Source organism: Dothidotthia symphoricarpi, assembly GCF_010015815.1.
Source record: "Dothidotthia symphoricarpi CBS 119687 unplaced genomic scaffold P153scaffold_11, whole genome shotgun sequence".
Taxonomy (NCBI): Eukaryota; Fungi; Ascomycota; class Dothideomycetes; order Pleosporales; family Dothidotthiaceae; genus Dothidotthia; species Dothidotthia symphoricarpi.
In genome coordinates, this window is record NW_022985018.1 from 1,071,957 (window position 1) to 1,095,778 (window position 23,822).

Below are 23,822 nucleotides of genomic sequence, written 5' to 3' on the forward strand. Positions count from 1 at the left end.
ATTTGCTCCAGTGCTGCTAGTTTGTCGGCACGATTCTCTATCGGCTGGCCGGTGAATCCAACCTGAGTGGTATATTTATGATTCTCATGTACCGACTCTAACTTTATTGGATTGGTCATCGAGGGCTGAGGTCGAATGTGTCGTGCAGATATGAAGTCTTCTTCTATTTCTTTGTGGAGGCGCTGCAATGCCTTTTTCTTGCCTTCGCCGTAAATGAGCGGCATGTGAACGTCAAAGATACCTAGTAAGGAATACGCCATATCTTCCTCACGCGTCGTCTCTCGTTTCCTCGCCCACTTCATCCGCTCTTTGATGTTGAACTTTGATAACGGTCTGCCTTGGAGAGCCTCGGTAGATATACCCGTGATGTCGGCTATCTCTTGTACACGCGAATACTTGTCACCAAGAAAGCAGCCTTCTTCAGAAAAGAACTCAACACATTGCGGAGCAATAAGCTCTTGTAGTGTCCATCCTCGGGAAAACCATCTACTGTTATGAAACGCCACACGATTTTCGGTGTAGCCAGTCGTCGACACGTCGGAAAGGTATACGTAACATTTTGCTGCCTTGCGGTACCAGTCAAACATGGAGTTGATGGATTCTGTAAGCTCTGCACTGCTTGATTTGTCAATACAGCAAGTGTCCACCCAGAAGTACTGCAGATCGTCACGAGTAGCTTGCTCGCCGCAGAAAGTCAACTTGCGATAACCTAGTTTCCTCTTGCTCTTGCCCTTGCGTTGGCCCCTTATCAAGTCTTTCAGGTTGACTTCCTCGTTGTCTGATCCCCAGGTGTGCGACAAAATTGCATAAGGCGGAATGTTGTCGCCGAGGCGCTCGACAACATTGAAGCCTCCATCTTTTTGGAGCTGCAAAAGGCGCATCGGAGAGGGCTTGTGCAGCAGTCTTCGAGCAATAAAGATATCCCAATGGACGTAGTGAAGAAAAACGCGGGACAGGTAGCCACGAAACTAGTAATGAGAGGTGCAAGGGTAGAACAATCTAGGTGAGAGAGTTGAACATGACGCAAGGCGAAGTGGCTGAGCTTACGGCACGTGACAAGGCTGAAGCCGCCATCCTCTCGGAGATGTAGAAGCTGCGTTGAGAGTAACGATGATGATCTAATACATGTAAAGAATACACTCGAAGGTTAAACTGTCAGATACGAATACCGATAGGTGTATATACGGGCGAGCGAGTTGGAGCTGACCTGACGTAGAGCGGCTAGGCTTATGTCACGTGGAAAGCTTTTCGGACAACAGCAAACATGAATTGATTCTTGTCCAAAACTAGTATTCCGTGTACAAAAGGCTTGCTTGATTTTATCACTACAATGTTTAAACTATACCTGATCTCTTTCTGACGAGACGTGTGTGATGACAACCTATATCAAGATTGAATACATCTTTACAATGTGATTCTAACGTTATTTCTATAACAAAAACTATTCTATTATTGCTATCGACTACGTAGATTCTGCGGAATGCTTGCGCTTTGTCCAAGTAAGATACATATTGAGATGATATACAAGACGAAACAGAATCTCAACAAGAGATCTAGAGTATGTGCTCACTGCGATCATAGTAGACATGAAAATAAGGGATTTCATGACACATGAACGCCCTTTCCAGAGGTAGCGGCAAACAACAACAATGTTTGGCTTACATCCGAGATCCTGACGATGCGCATGCATCCAGTACATCACCATGAATGACAACAAAACGAGAGTGTATAACACCAATCCTATAGGAATTGCAATGTCAGTTGTTTCAAAGTATGATTCAATATCAGATACCACGTTTAACACAAACGACAAGCTTGCATTCTTCAACGAGAGACGGACATCGTTCAGTCCGATGGCATATACCTCTCTCTACGGTGACAATGCGCGCGAATTCTACCCCGAACGCTGGGAAGGCACAGACCTCGAGAAGACGATCGGGTGGGGGTTTATGCCTTTTCACGGTGGCCCGCGGACCTGTCTCAGCAGTGAGTTATCCCTGCGGAACGATACTGATGGGATGGTGACTAACGTGGAAGAGAGGATTTTGCGATGACAGAGGCTTCGTATGGGATAACCAAGGTTATCCAGACGTTTCCGCAATTGAGACTACCTCCCGACGTTGAGAAGGAAGCAACGGGGTAGGAGAAACAGACCCTCAGGATTGTGGTATCCAGTGCAGATGGTTGCAAGGTCCTACTTCGCTAAGCAACTCGACATAATTGTTGCCATGAATTGATGATTGGCAATTTCATTGGAGGGTGGTATGAATCTAATGCCTTCGACGCATACGTGTAACTCGTGTTTCTAGGGTTCACAAGACAGTTTCGCAGTGTAATGGGAACAGCTTTTCACAACAAGGCTTTCCAAGAATGTCTCGACGAATGTCGGGGAAGAACACCTATGGAGTGGTGGTACAAGAATCTGATACAGGTATTACCCAGGACCTAACACAATTGCGAGTCAAGTGATGGTTGCCGCTAGAAACAACCGATGAGTGCCACTATGCCTGGCACAAGACTGGACGATCTCGAAACCTCGGTCGAACTCTCAAGATCGCTGGTACAGAATTGTAGAGAGCACCTCGGGAGTGTTCTTTGGAATTGTCGGGGGCTCCGTCATGTGCGTAGAAGCATAAATGCTGCGGGACAACCACTCTCCAAGCTGCGATGAAGTTGTACTTGAGGATTGGAAGATCTCGCATACGTTACGTTGAACAACATTCAGTCACTTTTTCATGGTAAACGCAAAGATGTGAAACCTAGATCCTCGGAAGAACTCTTCATCAACGTTCAATTCCGCCCTAGATAGCTAGCAACGAATGTTACGATCGCTTGTCTTCCACCTCCACCGGCCCGACCGCGCCCAGGACCTTCTCTTCTTCCTCGTCGCCCTCATCATCGCTTCTCGAATCAGCAGCGCCCAAGCCCTTTATAACCCTCCAAGCCACGCGAAGAATCATGCCAAACCAGACCATGATGATAAGTTCTAGCGCGATAAGGAGGCCGAGGAAATGCATATGAACGAGCCTGTCGAAGCAAACGATGCCATCCGATTGCATGTAATGTGCGATGTGCGTGGCGCCTTTTTGCGGCAACTTATCCCCGGTGGCGAGTGAGTAGCATCCGAGGGGCATAACGACGGGGAGGTCGGACCAGACGGACCAGATGACTAGTGGGAACAGTATGTGGCGTGTGATGAACCATGCAGGGATGAAGATGCCAAAAGCGACGTCGCATGCTGTTTGGTAGGCCAAGTATCGCAAGACTTTGGCAGACTGCAACGACGATTAGTAGGTTAAGATGCAATGCGCAGAGAGAGAACACCATGACGAACCGATAAGATGATGTCTGCGAAGTCCATGAGACATAGGATCACATTGCCAACTCTCGTCATATAGAAGCTATAGCTTGTGAACAACAAGGTACATGTGATGATGTGATGCGTCAACATCTGCCAGTAATCCTTCCGATGACTTTCCGTATTGACCACTATGATCTGCTGCAGCCAGAACGCCATTTGGACGAGGTAGTACCACTTCATTGTCGCGTTCATCGCGGGGTTAGGGAAGCCAGTCCACAGTTCGCGGAAATTGAACCAGTACTTGGAATTGGCCCAAAGCCACTGCATTTGCTGCGTTAGCTTTTACTTCCAAGAAGAAGGGCAAACTAACCAGGCCGATCCCAAACGAAAGAACATAGTATATTACAAGCCAGCCCTGCTCGCAGAAGCGTTGGATAGCCTTCTTTTTGCGTAACCCTCCTCGAACAGCAAGCGGCTTGAGTACAAAGCCCATCACGCCGCTGCGCAACCCCGTGAAGATTACAAGCCAACAAAGGACGATTGGCAGATCATTCCACCCGGGCGCATATGTTTGCGTAGAATCATCGTAGTAGGAGAGCTCACAGAACCTCCGTGTGTGAGGGCGAGCTCCAGGGAAGAGAGCGTGGGATACGGCTAGTGTCAAGATGGGAGCAATTGAAAGTCCTACGATTGAATCAGGTCATGTTTGAGCAACGAGTTAGATCTTCGACGTACCAATCTGATTGTCGACGAGTAGAGTGTAGAGAGAACCAAGCAAGCTCCCTTCTCTTTTACGAGACTTAGCGATTACATTGCGCCGTGGTCTGCGCAGGATGAAGCTGATCTCTTCTTCGGAATATCGATACCCCGGCGGAGACGGCATGGCGGACGGAGGTGTTCCTAGAAAAGACACTGACTAGTGCCTCATAAGGGCGACAAAGCGACAACAGACAGGAGTTGTGAAAGGTGGTGGACGCGCTACTGCTAGTGGAGAAGCCAAGGTACAGGGGTCTGGCATGCAAGATGATCGAATCGGTGGTTTGAGTAACGTCAAGATTATTATTAGCAACAGCTCGGACAACCTCATGGATGTAGCAAAGTTGTAAACATCATTTAGCGTGATGAAGTACATTTTTACAGGTTCAAAAAATAGACATCCGAGATACGCATGAAGCTGTGTACGTCATGCTGGCTCACGCTCTGTAGAGGTCTTATATCAACATTTTTATCTGGGTCAGTCGAGACTAGAACATCGTACACTTACAGAGCATACCCCAATGCTACGTAGATATGGCTACATGTTCTCTGGGTAGGCCTTTCGTGACAAAAGATTGCTATTATGAAACGGCTTGATATCGATCATCATATTGAGTTCGTGACATTATTTGAAACTTCCCCGCAAATAAGTATTTGTAGTCTCCTTGTCTTCCTTTACTTGTAAGAGCAATTGAAGTTGTGTGTCAGATTCTATGCGTATAAAAAATACAATCGCACCTTGGCCAACACGCGTACTTCCAACCTCATACACTTCTCCGCCTGTTCATCCCTATCTTGCCATCTCCGTTTTGAGTTTTTACTTTTTATCCCTTCCCATCCTCACAACTCATCCCTGACTTTCCCACCATCAAGATCAGGCATAGCCATAATCTTAACAACCAAGCTAGTCCACCCGGTGAAATGCTGTGTGCGCTGTCCCTTGCCTGTCTCAGGATTATACTGTTCCCACGCAAAGCCCGTTTTCTTCCAGCTCTCATACACGGTCCCGACAAGGTTCTTGCGTAGCTCCGTGTACAGCGTCTTTGCGCGCGATTGATGAGGTCCAGGCTGTTGAGCGACATTCTGTTTATGTGCGTTAGCAGACGTCCATGATTTTCTTAAACTGTAACTGTATGGGTGAGAGAGGACTTACAAGAAGCTGCACCACGGCCAGGTAGTTCATGTTCAACCAAATCGGCCCCCTCCAGTAATCCTCGGCCGTGTGGTAGAATTCACTCTTCTTGCTCAAGCTTCGGAGTCCAAATTCCGTCCAGAGTTCCTCCTCGTCGCCGATTAAATCCAGGATAGCACCCAATCTCGGGCTATCCTTGTCCACAAGGCCAGTCAAGAACGGGAACAGGGAGATATACCCCTTGTGGCAGACGAGTGCGTGTTCCTCGTAGTCATCAATAGTAGCGTCGCAGTAAGTCTGATCCTTTTTGGACCAATGCAAGTCGTCGATGTTACGCACGATGGCTTCATCGTATCTGGAGAATTCGACGACATCGTCTTCGTCGTCGAGGTAGATGGCGATCCGCTTGATGGCGCGTGTCATCATACCCATCCAGCTGATGAGGTCGACGTGCAACTCACCAGGGTGCGGTGGCTGAGCACGAGGGTAGTCGTCAAGACCAGAGGTCAGGATGTGTTGGGGTGTACGGCCGCGCCATCGGTATCCTTCTTTTGACGAGAAGGCCTCACGATCGTAGCTCTTGATGTCGCCGGCCTGTGTCTTGCGGAACCAGAAGTAGTGACGCTTGAGTAGTGGGTAGAGAGTGCGGAGGTACTGCAGTGCTGCCTCGCGATTTGCTAGCTGCCTGTGGTACGACTCGTCATGTGGGACATTTTCATTAGAGCCAGAAGCCTGCGCATCGAGCTTGTCGAGGAAGGATGCGATGACCATGAAAAGCGTGGGCGGGTTGGCGTAGTGAGGATATTGCACCTGGAACTCTTCAGGCACCTTGCTGTGTGCTTCAGGACCCAAAATCTGCTCGCGGCCAATCCAGCCATCCTCGTCCATGAGCTGGAACCAGCTCTTGATGATGTCGAGGGTTAGATCGGTATCCCAGTCAATAACGGGAAGAAGATGGAAGCCTTCGTCCCAGAGGAACCCCCGTGGGAAGAACGGACGAGAAGGGATGCTAGTGAACAGCTCTGATGGCCCGTCAGTCTCAGCCAAGTTCCTGCCACGTGCTTCAGCGGCCTCTTCCCAGAAGCCTTCGTTTTCTTCCTCGTAGGCATCGTCGTAAGTGCGATCGACGCGAGACTCGCCATAAAAGTAGCCAATGCCACCGATCAGGTTGGAAAAGAGCGATTTAGAGAATTCGTCGTAGCGGCCCTTGAGGAATGGCGCCTGCGGCTTGAAGATGTCGGTGAAACGCTTTGCGAAGCCAGAGGTCACAGACTTGATCTGCACATCAAGGTCCTCAGACGTGATCTTGGTGGGCGCAGATGCAGACGAGAAGATGACGTCAAATTCGAAGGGACCCTCGAAGATCTTCTGCACCAAGTGCATGTTCCCACTGCCGGGCAAGTGTTGAATGGTGTACACCTGGGCCGGAGGAGGCGGGTTGTCCTGCGGGTACTTGGCCACCAGAAGGTCGATCTGGCCCTTCATGTGCGAGAACAAGATCGACTTGACCTGCCACAGCGCCTTGGCCGGCAGCTGACCACTATGGACCAGCGTGCGATCCAGCGGCTTCTCGTCGTAACTCGGGTGGGTTGTCCGCGGATGGTTGCCCTTGCCCTCGGTGACTCTGACCTCGAAGTCGCCCAGCTCTGTTGTCTGTCCTTTAAGCACGACATCGCCCTCAATGCCAGTCTCTTCCGTGTCGGCGTCTTCTACTTCCAGACTGCCCAGCCCTTCGAGCGTGTTATACCAGACGACCGTAGTGCGGAGGTTTGGCGAGGCATTGTCTCGCGGCGTGCCCTTGATGCGCGCGCCCCAGCTGCCACCGTGCTCTCCGCCAGGGAACTTTATGAACTCGGTGGTGATGTCGATGCGGTTGGCGGGGTCGTGGATCGTCTGGCGGCCGCCGCTTCGCACGTCGTATTCGTCCCAGCCATAGCCGTCGAGCTCGTGCTGCTCACACGTGTGGCGGAAGGCTATGCTAGTCAGCAGGCAGTCGCGGTACAGAACACGGTTATGTGATGAAGAGCTTATTGGCCCGTCGTCTCTGATTGCTGATTAATCCGTGGCGGCACTCACTCTGCTGCACACTCCTGTAGTCCTCGACCCTCGTCCACATCAACCCGCCCATCAAGCTGTTGGGGATGCGTGGTCGCACGCCAAAGTAGACGTTTGGCCTGTAGGGACCCCATAGCAAGCTATCGTTGGTGGCCTTCTCAATCTCGGCGACCTGCGCATTGACGAGGGATGATTGCAGCGTAAGAAGACAAGCCAGCCCCTTCCAGAGGCTGCTATGCCGTGAGTCGCGCGTCATGATGTTGGGGTTACAGCGCGTGAAGCTGTGCTTGGAGCTCGAGTGTGGGAAGTTTGGGACACATTTCGTATCGGACACCGCGGCCTTGCTGTGATGTGATTGGATGCATTACGCAGCTCCTTCCCTGTGTCGTCGAAGCCTTGCTCCCTGTCCCGCTGGGATCTTGATTTCGAGCCGGGAGTGTCTCGGATCGAGCTATGTCAGTTGTTCAAGATGGAAATCGACTGCAATATCTCCTTGGGTGTTGGGATTCAGCTGTGGAAGTTAGAGTTCAGCTGTGGATGCTGGAGTTCAGCCGTGGAAGCTGGCCAAGCTGCGGATGGCTTGACCTAGCTGCGGGACATTTGGCGCTGTGGGGCTGCCATCATAGGTATCCGCATGTGGTAGCATGCATGTCGTATCCTCAAAGCTCCACTACTGCTTTGCTGACATCTATGGCTTTCAAACATGACACAGCAAACATTTGGTGAGAAACATAGAGCAGATGGCCGAGAATTCCGATATATGAATCGCGTTTATGTGGAACAAACCTATATCCATAAAATTTGCGTTTAAGACTTTTTGAAGAGAATAAAGTAAACACTAGGTTCGATTGTCGCTTCGCCATACGCCTTGAGTAACCACTTCTTCCCATTTCCCATCTCCTTGAAATTCCAGTCAGACCGACGAACACACCAGGTAATTGAAGAATGGAAGGGTGCCGTACCATGACTATGTCCCTTACAGATGTAGGTCCCAGTGGACCCCAGCGCAGATGTCTCGTAGGCCAAAAGAACCTCAGCGCGTGCGGCTTCGTCCGTACCAGGTCGCATCAGGTACACATGTGCCCTCCTCATTGCGAGCTGCACATAAACCTCAAAGCCCGACACGGAAAATGAAATGTCCAGAGGATCCGACCTTGACAGAACCAAAACCTGCCCCTCCTCATCCTCGGCCTGGCGAAAGTGGCCTGTTGAACCCGCCCTGTCGGTTCATGTACTGTCTCGCCTCCATAGTCTTATCCCGCCTTATACCGAAGTTTTTGTCATTCCCCGGCACCTTCGTGTTCTTGGTGCTCTTGAAGCCACTGAAGCCCATGGTCTGCATCATGGCCCACTCGTCATCGTCCATGTCCTCTGGCTTCTGCTTGTCCTCCGTCATCTCGATATCTGGTGTCTCCACGGGTGGCGAAGCGACTCTAACAGGCTTGGGAGGAAAGTCGGCGCGTCGAGGTCCGGGGCCGTTGCGCGGGCCTTTGGGGGGCACAGGACCGCTGCGTGTTCGCTCATCGCTATCCCGCTCGCCGCCTCGTCCTCGACCTCCTCGTTCTTCTCGCTTGAAAGGCGAGCGTGAGCGGTAGCGGTTGTCGCGTCGGGCACCGGCTCCTCCTCCACCTCCACCTCCGCGGTCTCGCCGTGGGCTGCGTGAGCGGTTGCGCCGCTCGCTGGGTGCGCCGCCCTGATCGCGACCTTCCCGTTGCTCTCGGCGACTGTCTCGTTCGCGATTACGATCGCGTGGGCGTTCGTTGTCAGACATGTTGCTTGTCTGGTGTTGACTGAGTGTGGCTTGTCGCAAACTTGGGGTCGCGCGCCTCGGGAAACTGTATGCCAAGGAGCTAGCTGGTATTTTCCCGAACAGGAAAGTTCGCTTTTCTATCGATTTCAGCGTTGACACTGTCCATGAATGACGAGCGTGCAGCATGTCAATCGGCCTGAAATTTACCGTGGTTGTTCATGGACTAACCCAATTAAGGGTTATCCAATGGCTCAGGCCCATCAAACCACAAGCCAGACGAAGGCAAGATGATGAGTTCTTAGGATAAAAAACATGCTTGAAACACTCATTTCTCAAATTACCTATCAGTAGCGCCATATGCAGACAAAAGACACTGAAGAAAGCCTCTTAATATTCGATCAAATTCACATCAAAGAACTTCTTAGAGATTGACACATTTGTGTATTTCCGCATAGCTAAAGGACGAACATGACGCCACCGTCTACACAACGCGTACACAGTACCGTGCACTTTCCCCAACTCCGTTCCATGCAGGGTATACCATCGAAAGAACAGTCTCCAACCCAGTCCACCATCAACGCCAAACTCATCATTCTTACATGACGTCACACCTACAATGTGCCATGCTCAGATCTCATCCTCCTCCTCGTCGAAGTCGTCCTCACTGCCCATGTCATACAATATCCTACCTCCTTCACCACCCTCGCCTTTTTGTGCGTCAAAGTAGGGAAGTACAACGCCCTCGCGAGCCTGCTTCTGTTTGTCCGTAAGCCCGAGATTGAACGTCGACTCCATCTCGTTCGCCGCCGCATTGACCAATCCAATGACTTCCTTGTTACCATATGCAGGGACTTGGTCGAGCAGCACAACAAATTCTTGCCTCAAAGTGCCAAAGGCCAAACCGGGGAGAGGCACGTTGTAGTCGGACGGGCGCGCGGCGCGGAGGGAGTACGTCTCGCTCTCGGGACGGCCAGACTTGCGCCGGAACTCTGCTTCGAGGACGATGCCGCGGTGGTCGTTTGCGTCAAGGCACTGCACGATGCCTTCTGCGCCTTGGAGGAGACCATGTGTCGGCTCGGGCAAGCTGCGCTCTTTAGCGGCTTTGGCGGCGAGAACGTGAGCGAAGGATTTACAGGTGATGACTGTTGTGGCCATGTACTTTAACAGGTCGAGCGGCTGTGGAGCATACGCGGTCTGCGCATCTTGTGTGGGTAGCATGTCTTGATGGTATACGCCGACGAGGGTCGATGCGAATTCCATCGCGACGAGATTGAAGAGCGCGCCCATGTCCACGTTCTTGTCGTTGAGTAGTTCGTAGAGTGAGTCGACGATGACCAGACTCTCCTTGGCTTTGTTCATCGCTTTGCGGACATCTTGTAGGATTTGCTCGCCGCTGTCGTCGCTATAGGCGGCGATGTTCTGGACTGCAGGATGGAAGCGAGTAGCTTCGAAGGAGACAACCACGACGTTGACGTTGCGAGATAGACCGCGACGGATAAGCTCGCCGACAAGTGGCATACCGCGCTGATTCAGGTCATCAAGCACAAGTGTGAAAGGTGAGGCATTAGCGCGAATGTTGAGGACTCTTGACATGAGGTGAGCCGAGTGACGCTGATATTGCGCCAGACTCGCCGGTCGTGCCATGATGAAGGTGGGCAAGGGGGCTTCAGGCTTTCGCTTGCGGACGCCACCAGTGTGGTGGTTGTTCGTCTTGATCCAGCGATTGCAGTTGCTGGCGCGGATCTTGGCCGTTTTGACAGTGGTTTGCTTTGAAGGCGCAGTGAGTCGTTGTTCGCGCAAATCAACGAGCCAGTCAGGCAGGCGTCCGTCCTCGGGAATGAGATGTTGTAGAAGCTCGGGAGTCTTGAGGACTGCGTCCCAGTCAACGTTGCTGAAGTTGTATTCGTGTCGGTACATCGCGAGTTTGGAAGAGATGAACTTAAGTAGAAGAGATTCCCAAATTGATCACAAGAATGTAGAATGAAATTTGAAGGAGAGTGGAAGAGAAAAGTCTGCTTTGTGGGCGACGATAAACCAAATGAAAACTTGGATGAAGAGAACACTCATGGTGGCTGGGAAGTGGCAGGCAGTAGTGGAAGACGTGACGAAATCTTATACATACCTCTGGTGAAAGGAAGTGAAAGATGCAAGTACGACGTGAAGCTTAAGTCAATCGGCGATCAACACTTCCGAAATTTCGTGACTGTACAAAGGCAACTTGCAACCAAGTCTGTCAGTGGACCAAAACCTATTCGTCCAAAATCGAAGCTCTTACTAGAAAACTATCTTAATCTTGGCAGCGTCGTGGTGGATGAGAATGTGTGTGGTGGACGCACGAGCCAAAACTCAGTGAGTGTGCGTTAGTGTTGATCCGGTTAGTGATCGGACTTAGGTGGAGCTACAATTGCCGTTCTGCGACCACACCGGTGCATGATGAACATACCCCTGGCTTTGAACCATCTAAGATCTGAAGCGTATAAGACGGACGGGACCGCGCGATGAGGATTCGTTCTCAGATCAGACTCTCATGACTAGCAACGCGCCATCGTCGTCGAAGCCGGCGCGCCAGCGATCCCCTCACTTTCCGCCACATAACGCTCCACGCGTCTGGTTTATCACAAGAGGAGTATCGCCCATTGCGATTGCCCTAGCAAGACAAGTGCTCGAACATGGCGACTATGTTGTAGCAGGTGTCATCCCCACCGAATTTGAGAGAGGAGAAGGTCAAAGCGAGGACTTTCAGGCTTTTCTGGAAGATGTAAAAAGAACTGAACGATGGCGAGAGCGAATCCGAGTCGTCAGGCTTGATGCACGGTATTGATGCTCAAGTTGTTTTGTGGTCAAATACGGCGATTGACAAAACTACGCAGGGTTGTCAGCCAATGTCAAGCGGCCGTTGCTGAGGCTATCGAAGCATTTGGTCGAATCGATGTCTTGTTGTGTTGTGCCAGCGAAAGTACTTATTTCGTCCCGAATAGTCGATCTTCAACTAACCTGTGTCTTTATCATAGCCCTTATCGGAGCTGTCGAAGAGCTAGCCCAGACCAGCCGCACGAGAAGTCTCGTGAGCGAGATCTTCGAGATCAACTTCTTTGCCAACGTGAACATCATCAAAGCTGTACTTCCTCTGATGAGAGAGAGGAAAAATGGGCACATCATTGTGATCACTGGGATTAGTACGACTATTGGCAGGATTGCATGGCTTGATGCTAACTGTCTATAGCTGGTCATCTCGGCACACCAGGGCTTGGGCTGTACTGCTCGTCACAATGGGCCACTGAAGGCTACTGCGATGTAACAGTTCCCCTGATAAAAACACGTGGGTTACATACTGACCAGACTCAGAGCCTTGCCTACGAGATCGCCCCTTTCAACATCAAGATGTCTATCGTCCAGGCCAGCATGGAGGTCAACGTGCTCACGAACCGGATCACATCCGTACCACCGATGCAAGAATACCTCAACGAAGAGAACCCTGCGCCGCTCGCCCGTGAAATCTTCTCTGGCCTCATCGACAGACTGGAAAGCGTCAACAACCCACAAGCCTTCGTTGAGGCAAAGTCACCCGACAGCATGTCTACCATGAGTCCTGGTGCAGGCAACTCTGGGCCAACCATGGGCGATCTTCTTAGCTCTGATATTGTCACGTCGCTCTATGCTCCGCTGCCATGGGCGGTCAAGAGCTTATTGATAGCTGAGACAGTTCATGCCCTCACGGCCATTGGTGGTCACGACAATCCTCCGGCCAGGCATATCGTTGGGTATGAGGGCGTGACTGCAGTCAAAGAGAAGCTCAAGACCACCAGTGAGGAGCTTGAGGATTTCATCGAGGTCAGTAATGCTGTGGACATCGCGAAAGATTATGTCTCTGTAGATCCTCTGATGGTCGATCAGAACATAATTACGCTTTGAATATTCGAAGCTGTGTGACAAGCATTCAAGACCTAATGCTGGTTCAAAGCAAAGAAAAAATACAGACTATGTACGCAAAGACGTGGAGAAAGCCCCGTGTTCGAACTATGCCGCAAGTAACCTAGCCATGACGCGTGACGTACTGCATCTTTTTCACGACTAGCCTACAGCGGCGTCTTTCGCGCATTAAACAGCACGCGTCATTCCCTGTTGCTCATCGTTCCGCCTCACCTGCCCAAAAGTCTTCCATCCCAGACAACCACCCTCCTCTTTTCTCGCGTCCATCGCTCGTGCCTTCGCGTCTGTGTACCACATTCTCCAGATGATCATCACCAATACTGTGAGCGGCACCGCGATGAGCCAAAGTAGCCAGAAATCATTCGATACTCGCAAACGATATGGCTTCTCATCCTCGAGCTTCATGAATTGTGTCCCAAATATAGCGGCGACCGTTCCAAGAGGCATGAAGACGAGCGTCATAACCGCAATGGTCTTCATGCTTTGGCTCTCAGACTGCATGAGTCGGCTGTCACCTTGAGTCACTATATGAAATGATAGCTGAATGATATTTGTCATCCGCTTGTCCAGACTTGCAAGTCGCCGTTGCGTCGACTGGAACAGCGTCTTTCGGTATCTCAGCGCTTCTCGTGTGAATTCCTGAGTTTGATTTGGATGATCGCCTGTTGTGGCGTTATGGTGCTCTTGCAGAGCTTCGAGTGTAGCAAGGGCCGATTCACAATTCTCACGCAAGTATATGGTGTGTTTGGCGAGATTATGCAATCCGGTGAAGTGGTCGTTCGGTAAGTCCTTGACTGCCTTTCCTGGTGCACTCGCCATGCCGAACGTACGCTAGATTCTGTTAGGATTGATGTTGCCTTAAACGACAAGGAGAAGTCTCTTACGGTTTCAATGTGCCCAAAGACGTCGGCTATGGCCCAGCCTGTTGCGTCCAGTACCTTGTACATCTCTTCGAGGACGATCTCAAGGAGTACGTAAGGATCCTGTAGCAGATCATCACATGTTGCGAGGCCCTTGAACTTCTGGAAGCGATCTCGTAGTGTTATGGGAGCTCCAAAACAGAACAATTCGACCCTTGAACGACTCGGAGTCACAGCCAGCGTGCTGTCGCTACTCGAAGTCGTGGTACGGTTGGGCACTGGTGTCATGCTCCGCTGACTCTTGATCTTCAGAACGAACCCCGGTTTTGTCCAAAAGAAGTTCGCCTGGCTCTGCTTTTGAGCTTTTTGACGACTGTCTGTCTCTCCCGGTCGTTGTTGGTGAACTATTCGTCCTTCGTCGATCTTTACGTCCTTGCAGAGCATATGGAACCAGACATTCGTCGTCCCGTCCATGTCCTTTCGTGCTCCAAACGATTGGGAAACATTTTGTAGACTCTCAGCGACGAACGCGGTTGGAATGTCTGACCTCTCAAAAAGCTCGAGTAGTCCGTCTCCGAAACGGGATGTCGGGACATCCTGAGGGGCAAATCTATCATTTTCAGTATGTTCTTTCAATAATTTTCATGTCACACACAGTATTCGTACGGTAGGCTGGCTATATGTCTCCAGTTCTGTCATCGATCTTATACCACCAATCTCAGACCCACGATTGCCGCTTTCTGACCATTGAAACAAGTGCAGAGGAATTTCTACATTGTTTGGTGTATGATGAGCGGTAGTGATCTTAGGCAACTTGGCCTTGAAAGCTTCCAACGGAAGGCGATCTGAGGTCAGACTCATGAAGGAAGCCATATAGTCGTTATGAAGACGGTGAGTACGTAACAAAGCGTATTGGAATTCCGTATGTTTTGAAAAGTGCTCTTAAACCTTTGCATCTGGTGCTTGTCGATCTGAACGTTCAAAGAATTCCGTCGAGTTTGAACATCAGCAGCCAGCGGGGAAAGGCCATAGCCGGTAAACCCCCAGTCCCAACCGCAGCCCTTTTCAGCCTGCTCGATGTTGCACACTGCTGTAGGTAGAACATCTAACTCTTGCTCAGAGATCGGCTGCGGCATTAATAGTGCCAAGTCCCGTCTACTGATACACCAATTTCCACTGGCAGTGAGGCTTTGCTCTCACCGGCATTCACTCATTCCAGAAGCGGAATATTTGCACACAAGCTGAAGGACGGGCAATAAGTTCTCCCCTGCCTTGTGTGATCGTGGTGGTTTTCAGCGCTAAACGATAGGACGGGACGCTCTGTGGCGTAAGGCTGAAAATTACCAAGGTCAGAGTAAACGTACCACCCTAGCGGTGCCATGTACTTTTCCAATCGCGGTAGTTGATACGAAATACGCGAACTTTGTCCCACTTGCGGTGTTTGCTGTTACAGTATCACAGACGATTACATCGAAGAATTGGCAAGGCGCAGTCCTTCTAGTCCGACACACGTTCACTAGACGACTATGAACTACTCGCGTGGAGCCTTTGGGATGGAGGACGTCGGGTGTTATGTTCCTGTCGAATGTTCTTGTCTCTGTTGTATGTTCAGGTCAGGGACCGAGTGTTTGACCCATTAGGAAACTTCGCATCGGTCAGCTCGTACGAACTCCTGGAAATTTTCTCACTCCATTCGTGCATGAACGAGTTGGGGGCCAATCAACCCACGCTTACATTACCCACCACTCAATTCGGCCATCAAGAACAACACTGATAAGCTGCATGGGGTAGGGTTAGACGATAATGTGTACCATCTTCTCGGTATCTGAGACTGCCCAGTATTGGTGTTATCTAGGGTCTCAATATTGCACTTATCCTACACGGTCTGATGGGTCACAGTCCCTGCAAACTATGTTCTTGTGCTGAACTCAATAGTGTTTCGTTTATTTGTTATGCATGCCGAACTGACATGGTGTCCATGGACATCAACCATTGGAGAAAAGAGCTAATCGCTCGAAACACTAATCTACCGGTGGCTAGGATACGCCGCAGTATCGACATGAGTCCCACGACCAGGCTGATAGCATATGACTTTAGTTTTTATCAATCACAACAGGGCTATCATGTTTCAGCCTTGTACCCCACGTTGAAGTGGTTGCAACTCGAACTTGATAAGAGTAGGCTTGTGCACTGCGGGAACACAGGAAAATGTATTTCAACCGGAGGGACAGTTTACTTTGAACGGCCAAGGTTTCGTATGTAGATGGTATGAATAGGCACCCAGTCTCCAACCTCTTCAACCTCTGACACTACTTAGGCATATCCTCTATATCCTTCTCAAGGACACGGCGGCGGCTTTGATCCAAGTAGTAGTCCATTCACTCCTACAAACTTGAATCATCAACCTCTGCCAGTCCGTTACCATGGCGCCTTCGCTGTCTCTAACCAACCTTTTCTAACGTCGTGCAGGGCCAACAAATTCACTGCGGGGGACATTTTGATCCCAACTCGCCGTTTTCCACCCCCTGGATTGTCACCCAGCCCTCTCCAGCTGTAGCACCGTGTTTTAAACCTCAGCCAGTTATCTCTACACGAGTAAAGAGCTCCTGTTCCGTGATCAATCAATGTTTTCTGACAAAGAGTACTAGCCAACACCAACTCCATACTCTTCTCAAAGCTACCAGCAACCGCAGTATAGTCCGCAACCAGGTTTCGTATCGCAGCTGTGTAGTTGTTTCCGATAGAACGATTTACTACGACTTGAATCATGGCCTCAAACGAAGCTCAGTTCTCGTCGCACGAGGTTGCACAAAGTCATGGTATCATCAACAGTGATACGTACGAGACAAACCGACACAAAGGTAGCGGTGTCGTCACGGTCAATGCGCAAGACGGATCATATCTCCAGAACTCAGTATGCACTACTCCATCACTTCAATGTATACTTTGGATATCTAGCTGACTCGAAGTAGGGGATTCGGCCCAGGGACTTGAAAGGTTACCGACACATATTTGATCCGTGGACAAAGATCAAGTGGGAACATCCCAGGTTCTACCGTGAACCAGGGCTCGGTTACCAGAAGCTCAGTCATCATCGTCATAAAGACGTGTTTGAGCGCGAATGGACCGGCGACTACGACGACCGTAAGTGTGATCGGCCTGCCGGAAGAGCAGTCAGGACTAACTCAAGCAGGATACTTGTCAGCGTGGGATGGGAGAATCTCAAAACTCGTTGTCCAGACTGTTGACGATATATACGACAACAACACGACCGCAACGTACAGGCGTACATTCATTCGGAACATAGCGCCACTATACCTGAGACTGGCCAATTGGCCCTTCAACCATGTCAATTATCATCTGAATGACGGAAGACCGACCAGCGAAGGCACGTACGTTCTACAGAGTCAATATTTTAAGCCTAACTTGTTCTAGATTACCCAATGCTTTGTCTGAAGTGGTTTATCGCCTCGCTTGCAATCACTTTTGTGGTAGGTACTGTATATACTTCTGCAGTATGAACGCTGACCACTGCTCAGATTTCAAGTCCCAGCTCTGCTGAAGTCTCATCGAGGAATAACGGTCGTTACGATCCAGTACCCTATCGATATCATGGGTATCCTAAAGTAGCCCGTAACGAACTCGAACTCAGTACCCCCGGATGCCGTAGTCAGAAGGAGACGAATCCAGTTGCTGAACGCGTCCTGCGTCCACGCTATCTATGTGTCTTAAGAGAGCAAGGAGTTCCTGCCATGATCGTCAAAGTTGAAGACAACTCCGCACCTCTCTCGTATGTCTTCATTGCTTACACAGTAGAGCAATTCCGAAGCAACGAGGATAAGATAGCTCTTCACAAGATGGCCGATGCAGCTGCTCGCAATGCTGGAGTATCGGCTTATTGGGTCGGCTGCTCATGTATGCCTGATGACCAGCTCCAAGAAGATGTACGTGTTGAGCGTGTTGAGCGTGTCTTGTCCCAACCTTCCTTCTAACATGTGTAGGTCTACCGTATCTGTGACGTTATCCGTGGAGCATTCTCCTTGGTCATTGCGGTGGGACGCCCACCAAATGATATGTACGATATCAGCACGGTGGATCGTATGCTTCAACAATGGGGTAGTAGAGTTTGGACGTTCCCAGAAGTACTTCTGGCACCTGCCGGGAAGGACGTCGAAGTATACCTGCGTGAAAATGACCTCGGAACCCCTTTGCGAGTGCCGAAGAATCAGTTTGCTGATAGAGTGTGGAGAGATGACGCCCACGTTGCTCGCCAGGTTTGTTACACCCATCTCTTGAACAAGTAGGACCTTTACTGATCAATCGCAGCTTATCGAGTAAGACTTTTGTCGTCTATCGGAAACCATTTGACTAACCGCTCTAGGCATTATGAAGGCAACATGATACTAAGCCAGCTTGAGCTCGTTACGCTTGCACTGGAATGTCTGCACAAAAGACACACCACTCAGTACTTACCCGGAGATCATAGCTATGCACTCATGGGACTTCTACGCATCCGTCCCAAGATTGATCCGACTGACTCTGCGTTCCAAGCATTCGCACGGCAAGTGCTGGATCACAGGCCACCTGCATTGTCATATGCTAATAGTTTGCAGGCTCTCATTGGCCAATGGCAGCGACCAGTTGCTCGAGCGGTTGATCTGTGTCTTACCGAGGACTCCAGATCAACCCTGGCATTCCATGGATGATGCGTACAAAGCGAAACTGTGGGATATCCTGCCCCAGGACGTCGGCATTGCGGGTGTCGGTGAAGATGACAGTATCATTTTGGATGGCTGCCGCGCCGCTAATGTACGTTGGAAATCCTTCACACCTGTCGCACATACTCGACGTGCATCTTTCAAGCGGTGGCTCGCCAAGAAGATGCTTCGTCTGGGTGGTGTGGTCTTCGCCGCTGCCATTGTCCTTGCTAGTATTTCAACGACGAGGCTTATAGGCGTCATACTCATCATCTACTCACTGTTACTGATGGGTCTTTCCCCTTGGTTGCTTCGTATGCTGTATCTTGGTAAGTTCTGGGAGCAACAGTGCTGGTTTTTCGGTTTTGAAGGCTACATGGACATCGATACCATCGAGCGTCAACTCTTTGGAGGCAGGTTGGGTCGCATGAAGTGGACCCCATATGCTAGTCCACTCTCGAGACACCACCGCAACGAGCATGCAGAGTGCATCCCCGATGACCCAACTTCCGACCCTGCGATTGCGGCACTGGTCCAACAGGCCAAATGTGCTGGACCTGGGCAACAGCGCATCTTCACGCTTGTCGATACAGGTGAGGCGTTTCTCCACTTCTACACACCGGTAAACGCTGCTGACAATTATCAGGCAATATGACAGCCACTCTCTTCCTTGCCGAACGCCCGCCAGTCTGCTTCCTGATGGCCGGCTCTGAAGGTGGCATGAAGCGGATCATCGGTTGTTCTTACGACTGGACAACTGGGACGATGTATCGTGAGACTGTACTGCGTATGGAGACGCAATTCGAAGACTCCATGTGTCGGGTTGGTCGCGTCAAGATCGGATTCAGGCGAAGCCAGCATCCCTCTAGTCCTCTAGCCGAAGTTGGCGAGGCTAAAGGGCAGCAGATGTCTTGAGTTTTCTTCGTTCTCGCCTCGTCTTTTTGGTGTTGCTTTGCATGATTAGTGAGCTTTTGGTGTATCACGCGGTCTTGATGACTTTACGTAGTAATTTGAACGGCTTTTCTATTCGTGCTATTATCCACCTCGCACGCACATTGGGTTTCTATCGGTATTTACCCCTATTTGTCAATAATGGTGTCGGTGCAACACTCTCTTGGTGGTTCTCTCGTGAACTACAAAGACTCATCACAAAGAAGTTTCGAACATCTTGCACTTGCTAAGATTGCTAAGTGACCTTCTTCCAACCTGAAGGCTCTGGATAATTTTGGCAAAGTAATGCATAGGAAAGCGAGAACACTGAACCGGAAAGTTCGGTTACAATACGTGGGCAACCAATTTTCGAGCGCGTTCTCGTCTGGGGGGTATGAAAAGCCAATCCCTCAGACCCAAGCTCCATCAATATTGGTAGACAACATGACAGTCCTTGGCAATTTGGATGGACTGAATCAGTGTGAAGCGAGTGGTGCCGAGAAGCGCTGAGCGAGCTGTCCTGAGCCCAGCAGAACATCGGAGATGCCGACGAGGTACCTAGCTGAGATACACGTAGCTTCTGCCTTCCCTCAATGTCACCGTCAACCTGGTACTTCCGCCACCTCACCATACCCTACATGACCAGATTTGAAGCTCGGGACTTTCTATCGCAGTGGTGTCTCCAGTTCGTGTTCCTGGCGAGGCGAAAACAGGTCCTGGGGTTTTCGTCACGAAAAGCTCAAAGCGAGGTGGTGTGATGTTCTCAATTCGCTATTGTCCGTATTCTGGGGTTGTAGATCCCCCTTCCCTAAGTGATAAGGTCGGAGTCTGAGGATCGATCTCTCGATGGGAATTTGTTGTCGTTTGAATACTTGTCACCGTCTCTTGTTCGCTGTCTCCATTTACGTCATTTGGATTACGAACCGGCAACCAAGCCATGAACACCTCAAATAAATACCTACCATTGATAGCTACGACTATTCAGGAGTGCAATAGTAGCCATACACGCTGTGCTTCCTCTTCGCTGCACATCGTATGCCCCTCATTCCCACTGTATTGAAAAAACTCGCTTAGCTCCATGTATGAGCAAGTCGCATCTGCACAATGCACAACTAGTCGCCTTGGATGCATCAGGCGCCCTGCAAGATAATATTTGCTGTAGACGCGCTTACAGCTTCGGCGTTGCAGAAGGCAAGCGAGCGTATTATAAGCGGTGGCGTGTTTATGCAGGTAAGTGGGTCGTGAACACTCGTTGTCAGGGGCGGCGGTAAGAGTGATGAAATGAAACTGGACAGAGAATTTTGGCAAGAAGTGAGGCGTTGAGTAAAAATTGTGCGCCATGCGCTGTGATGTGCTGTAGATGTGCTGTGGATGCGCTGTGAACAGGAGGCACTGAGTAAGTACGGAGTAGAGGAGGAGCGGTGTGAGGGAAAAGCGATGGGTCGCGACTTCTGGAGAAGAAGTAACTCGCAAAAGTCTGTGTGGAAAGAAAGGAAATTCTAAACACTATAGGCGTTGGAAGGAGACTCGGGAACGAACTAAGGTCAATTCAGAAGAGCCACATTGTTTATCATGATGTTATACTCTACTGCGTTTGATTCTCAGTGACTTATCAATCGATCAGCCTGGCAATTGCTAGCTATCACGTATCGTCACTAAAAGCTACGATGAGGCAGTCGAAATGTCGTTGGGTGTGTACGTATTGGCCCCACCGTGCAGGCTTCGCCCGCCTCGGAGAACTCCAAAAGCGTGCTCACAACTCTTCCATATCTTCGTCGCCCATATCGAGAGCTGGGAAGTCTCCTGCTTCGCACCGCTCAGGACGAACGAAGACGCCGTAGTTGGTTCCGCACTCGAAATATTTCTTGCCCTTTACTGAGCCATTGTTCTTGCCTGTAGGCTCGTCGAGGGTAACTCCGACCCAGACACCGATACCTGGGATTTCAGGAACAAGGCCGATGAAGGACACTGTGCCCCTTCGGGCATCTGATACTGGCAGAAGCCGAACACGGGAAGAAAGCGCCAGACCTACAGTCGATTGGTTAGTAAGTGATGTAAAAGAGGTTCAACTCTGGTACAAATATTCTTTCGGTCAAAAACAAATACAAGCCACAGCACAGGGGGTTAGGCAGAAACCAACTAGACGAGCAGTAGCCAATCCGTAAGATCTATACAAAGACAGACGGCGCAATCGCCAGTCATAGCTGCCGCCATGCGGGGTGAGGCTGCCTCGCATACGGGGAAGCGGCCCAGAGGCTAGATATAGGGATCCTCTATGTCGTTGCCAAGCGAGCCAGTGGGAATAGAACGCCGGTTCCAGTGTGCCGTTGATAGTCGACTGAACGTTTAGGCGAACGGCTCGTTCCCGTCCCTTACGTGGCGTGCCATGGTCCGGATGGAGGTAGATTTATCGATGGCTGTAACTCGACCACAGCCTGCGAAGGCAAGTTTAGATCAAGAAGAGCGATGAACTGGAACGGGTAATGGGAGCGTCGGTGGCAAGTTACCACATGTTGAGGCTAACTCCAGCATCGTCGTTGAAGCGTGCGATCATCGTACCAACTTTCTATACGAGACGGTTGCTGAGAGCGTATTCAAAAATCGTGACAACCACGTCAGGGTCGCCAGGTTCGTGGCGTAAGAAAGGCCCCCCAAATCTGGCCGCGCTGGGCCAAAAGCGTTTATGCAGAAGGTGCAAAGAGGAAATACGACCAGAATTTTGATGATGCGGCGCAGGTGATGGGCTGATTTCCCTCCATAATCTTGAATGACGGTCGAAGTCTAACATTGCGGCAAATGACAGGGTGAGACCAGTTGGGGTTGGGTTTCTAAGAAGCATCGAAGAAGTAGATTTGCTGATCTGCAGTCGTCCATTTTGGGAAAGTTCTGATGCATGGTATGTTTGTGCCGCGGAACCACAGTTCTGAAGAACGCCGGCATACCGTATCTGATACTGTGTAACGCCTTCTGCTTCTGCTCGCCATGCTTTTCGACCACAGTGCAGTTTGGAAGAAACATATATATGAAACATATTGCGTCTTACCTCTCTCCTCTACTTCACGTTCCGAGGCCTGTATCTTTTGCTGCTCGATGCTCGGAGCGTTTGGATCGAAACGGCCAAGCCCCTGGGCCTTCTTCCAAGCCAGAACGCTGTCAGTCCGTGTCTCATACTCAGTCGTTGGCATCTCATATTTGGGAACGGACGATAGATCGGAGAAATCCGTACGGGCAGCAGGTGGACGAGTGTCAACGACCTAGGGCAAGGTTGTTAGCTAATGCTCCATGTTCCCGCGCAGCCATTTGTCCACGGAAGAATGTTGAGAGCGCCCCTATAGCTGGATCAAGCATCGACTGCAGATGCATTCTAATGGCGAATGATACTAAAAAGCCGAAGAAAAAGCAACAAAAACAAGCACGAGTAAGAAAAGAACAAGCGATATAAACAGGTATGAGTGGGGCCAACGTGAACGACTGGCCAGGGTCTCAACTCCATGTCCCAGCACGTTCTGTCGATCCATGGGGCCAGATCTGGCAATGCTGATGACAAGAATGGTTAGGCTTGAGTCAATGGAGGGGTTGCTGCGGGGTAGCTTTGCAGATTTTAGGCAGTTTGACAGCCTCAATATCCAGCCGAGGCGGCGAATAAAAGCAAGAAGAAGAGAGATGGAGCGCTGCATTAGAAACTGTAGTATAGTAGCTGCCGTGGGTTGCCCATATGTGGCAGCTGGTGAGAGGTCGGCAGCACGAAATGGCTCAGGGATAGGGCCAGGAGTGATATGCAATGAGAAAGGGAGAAATATCCTTACGGTTATTTGGGCATATGGCTGCAGCGGGAACAAAGCTAGGGTTGCCTGCTCCTCATCTGCTGCAGTGATGGAGACAGCATCTTGAGACCCAACCCGCAAAGTCAGTTGCTGGCTTCCTGCTGGAACACCAGTGATGGGCTCCAGACGCGACTTGAGATGGGCAATGCTCCAGGACGGAGAAATGCGGCGCTCTGAAGACGAGTTGGGCGAACTGATAAGGAGAGGCACGTCTGCCGCGCTATGGAGTGACATCTCGGCTCAAGACGAGTTAAGGACTGCGATCCGGTTGGAACTAGTGAGCGACCAGAATTAGACCAAAACAAAGGGTTTGGAACGATGGCGCGGTGGTGGGAGAACCGATACGCCAACAACGGTGGTGGGGTTCTAGAAGGTAGAGGTGCGATAGGACGGCTTTGCAGAGGTGACAGGCGCGACTTACCCCACGTATACAGGATGGTGACTTGTCAAGGTTTTCAGATGACCTGCTCTGCATGCGGCCACTCCAGAGGAGGTGTAGGGCGAAGAAAAGCTACTCGGTGCTCCCACCAGCCCGTCGACAGAGACATGCGCGTGTTCCCTCTTTGGGAAGCTCTAGCGAGACGCCA

The 23,822-nt window shown here is 50.6% G+C and overlaps 10 protein-coding genes across 10 annotated transcripts; 3 read left to right on the top strand and 7 right to left on the bottom strand.

The window, feature by feature from the left end:
• Positions 1 to 149: 149 nt before the first annotated feature.
• P153DRAFT_254097 (uncharacterized protein) lies at positions 150 to 881 on the bottom strand (the record flags this gene model as incomplete). Its single annotated transcript, XM_033662757.1, has 1 exon — positions 150 to 881. A coding segment is annotated over one exon (732 nt), but the record flags the coding sequence as incomplete, so codon positions are not given.
• Positions 882 to 1,754: 873 nt separating this feature from the next.
• P153DRAFT_386282 (uncharacterized protein) lies at positions 1,755 to 2,143 on the top strand (the record flags this gene model as incomplete). The annotated part of the gene is made up of 2 exons (XM_033670514.1): positions 1,755 to 1,986; positions 2,040 to 2,143. 2 exons carry the CDS (start codon positions 1,755 to 1,757, stop codon positions 2,141 to 2,143), a joined length of 336 nt encoding a protein of 111 aa, XP_033523483.1.
• Positions 2,144 to 2,415: 272 nt separating this feature from the next.
• On the bottom strand, positions 2,416 to 4,270 carry P153DRAFT_341588 (longevity assurance proteins LAG1/LAC1). Its single transcript, XM_033665928.1, has 4 exons — positions 4,037 to 4,270; positions 3,672 to 3,985; positions 3,335 to 3,622; positions 2,416 to 3,275 (listed from the first exon to the last, which is right to left on the bottom strand). Exons 1-4 carry the CDS (start codon positions 4,182 to 4,184, stop codon positions 2,823 to 2,825), a joined length of 1,203 nt encoding a protein of 400 aa, XP_033523484.1. The 5' UTR covers positions 4,185 to 4,270; the 3' UTR covers positions 2,416 to 2,822.
• Positions 4,271 to 4,670: 400 nt separating this feature from the next.
• On the bottom strand, positions 4,671 to 7,788 carry P153DRAFT_317698 (glycoside hydrolase family 63 protein). Its single transcript, XM_033665031.1, has 3 exons — positions 7,266 to 7,788; positions 5,211 to 7,162; positions 4,671 to 5,140 (listed from the first exon to the last, which is right to left on the bottom strand). The coding sequence occupies exons 1-3, from the start codon at positions 7,498 to 7,500 to the stop codon at positions 4,898 to 4,900; spliced, it is 2,430 nt and encodes an 809-aa protein (XP_033523485.1). The 5' UTR covers positions 7,501 to 7,788; the 3' UTR covers positions 4,671 to 4,897.
• Positions 7,789 to 8,037: 249 nt separating this feature from the next.
• On the bottom strand, positions 8,038 to 9,035 carry P153DRAFT_367371 (uncharacterized protein). The gene has a single exon (XM_033668257.1). It carries the CDS (start codon positions 9,013 to 9,015, stop codon positions 8,425 to 8,427), a length of 591 nt encoding a protein of 196 aa, XP_033523486.1. The 5' UTR covers positions 9,016 to 9,035; the 3' UTR covers positions 8,038 to 8,424.
• Positions 9,036 to 9,621: 586 nt separating this feature from the next.
• Positions 9,622 to 10,911, bottom strand: P153DRAFT_397285 (uncharacterized protein; the record flags this gene model as incomplete). The annotated part of the gene is made up of 1 exon (XM_033671547.1): positions 9,622 to 10,911. The coding sequence occupies one exon, from the start codon at positions 10,909 to 10,911 to the stop codon at positions 9,622 to 9,624; it is 1,290 nt and encodes a 429-aa protein (XP_033523487.1).
• Positions 10,912 to 11,426: 515 nt separating this feature from the next.
• P153DRAFT_397286 (NAD(P)-binding protein) lies at positions 11,427 to 13,101 on the top strand. The gene is made up of 5 exons (XM_033671548.1): positions 11,427 to 11,808; positions 11,865 to 11,950; positions 12,006 to 12,170; positions 12,218 to 12,288; positions 12,340 to 13,101. The coding sequence occupies exons 1-5, from the start codon at positions 11,522 to 11,524 to the stop codon at positions 12,904 to 12,906; spliced, it is 1,176 nt and encodes a 391-aa protein (XP_033523488.1). The 5' UTR covers positions 11,427 to 11,521; the 3' UTR covers positions 12,907 to 13,101.
• Positions 13,093 to 14,657, bottom strand: P153DRAFT_341599 (uncharacterized protein; the record flags this gene model as incomplete). The annotated part of the gene is made up of 3 exons (XM_033665929.1): positions 13,093 to 13,755; positions 13,809 to 14,394; positions 14,440 to 14,657. The coding sequence occupies 3 exons, from the start codon at positions 14,655 to 14,657 to the stop codon at positions 13,093 to 13,095; spliced, it is 1,467 nt and encodes a 488-aa protein (XP_033523489.1).
• A 1,894-nt stretch (positions 14,658 to 16,551) lies between these two features.
• Positions 16,552 to 19,478, top strand: P153DRAFT_397288 (uncharacterized protein; the record flags this gene model as incomplete). The annotated part of the gene is made up of 10 exons (XM_033671549.1): positions 16,552 to 16,698; positions 16,757 to 16,928; positions 16,978 to 17,190; positions 17,220 to 17,275; positions 17,324 to 17,728; positions 17,786 to 18,058; positions 18,111 to 18,118; positions 18,166 to 18,327; positions 18,398 to 19,074; positions 19,128 to 19,478. 10 exons carry the CDS (start codon positions 16,552 to 16,554, stop codon positions 19,394 to 19,396), a joined length of 2,382 nt encoding a protein of 793 aa, XP_033523490.1. The 3' UTR covers positions 19,397 to 19,478.
• A 1,464-nt stretch (positions 19,479 to 20,942) lies between these two features.
• Positions 20,943 to 23,760, bottom strand: P153DRAFT_367376 (uncharacterized protein). Its single transcript, XM_033668258.1, has 4 exons — positions 23,657 to 23,760; positions 23,218 to 23,509; positions 22,455 to 22,665; positions 20,943 to 21,439 (listed from the first exon to the last, which is right to left on the bottom strand). The coding sequence occupies exons 2-4, from the start codon at positions 23,467 to 23,469 to the stop codon at positions 21,165 to 21,167; spliced, it is 738 nt and encodes a 245-aa protein (XP_033523491.1). The 5' UTR covers positions 23,470 to 23,509; positions 23,657 to 23,760; the 3' UTR covers positions 20,943 to 21,164.
• Positions 23,761 to 23,822: the final 62 nt, after the last annotated feature.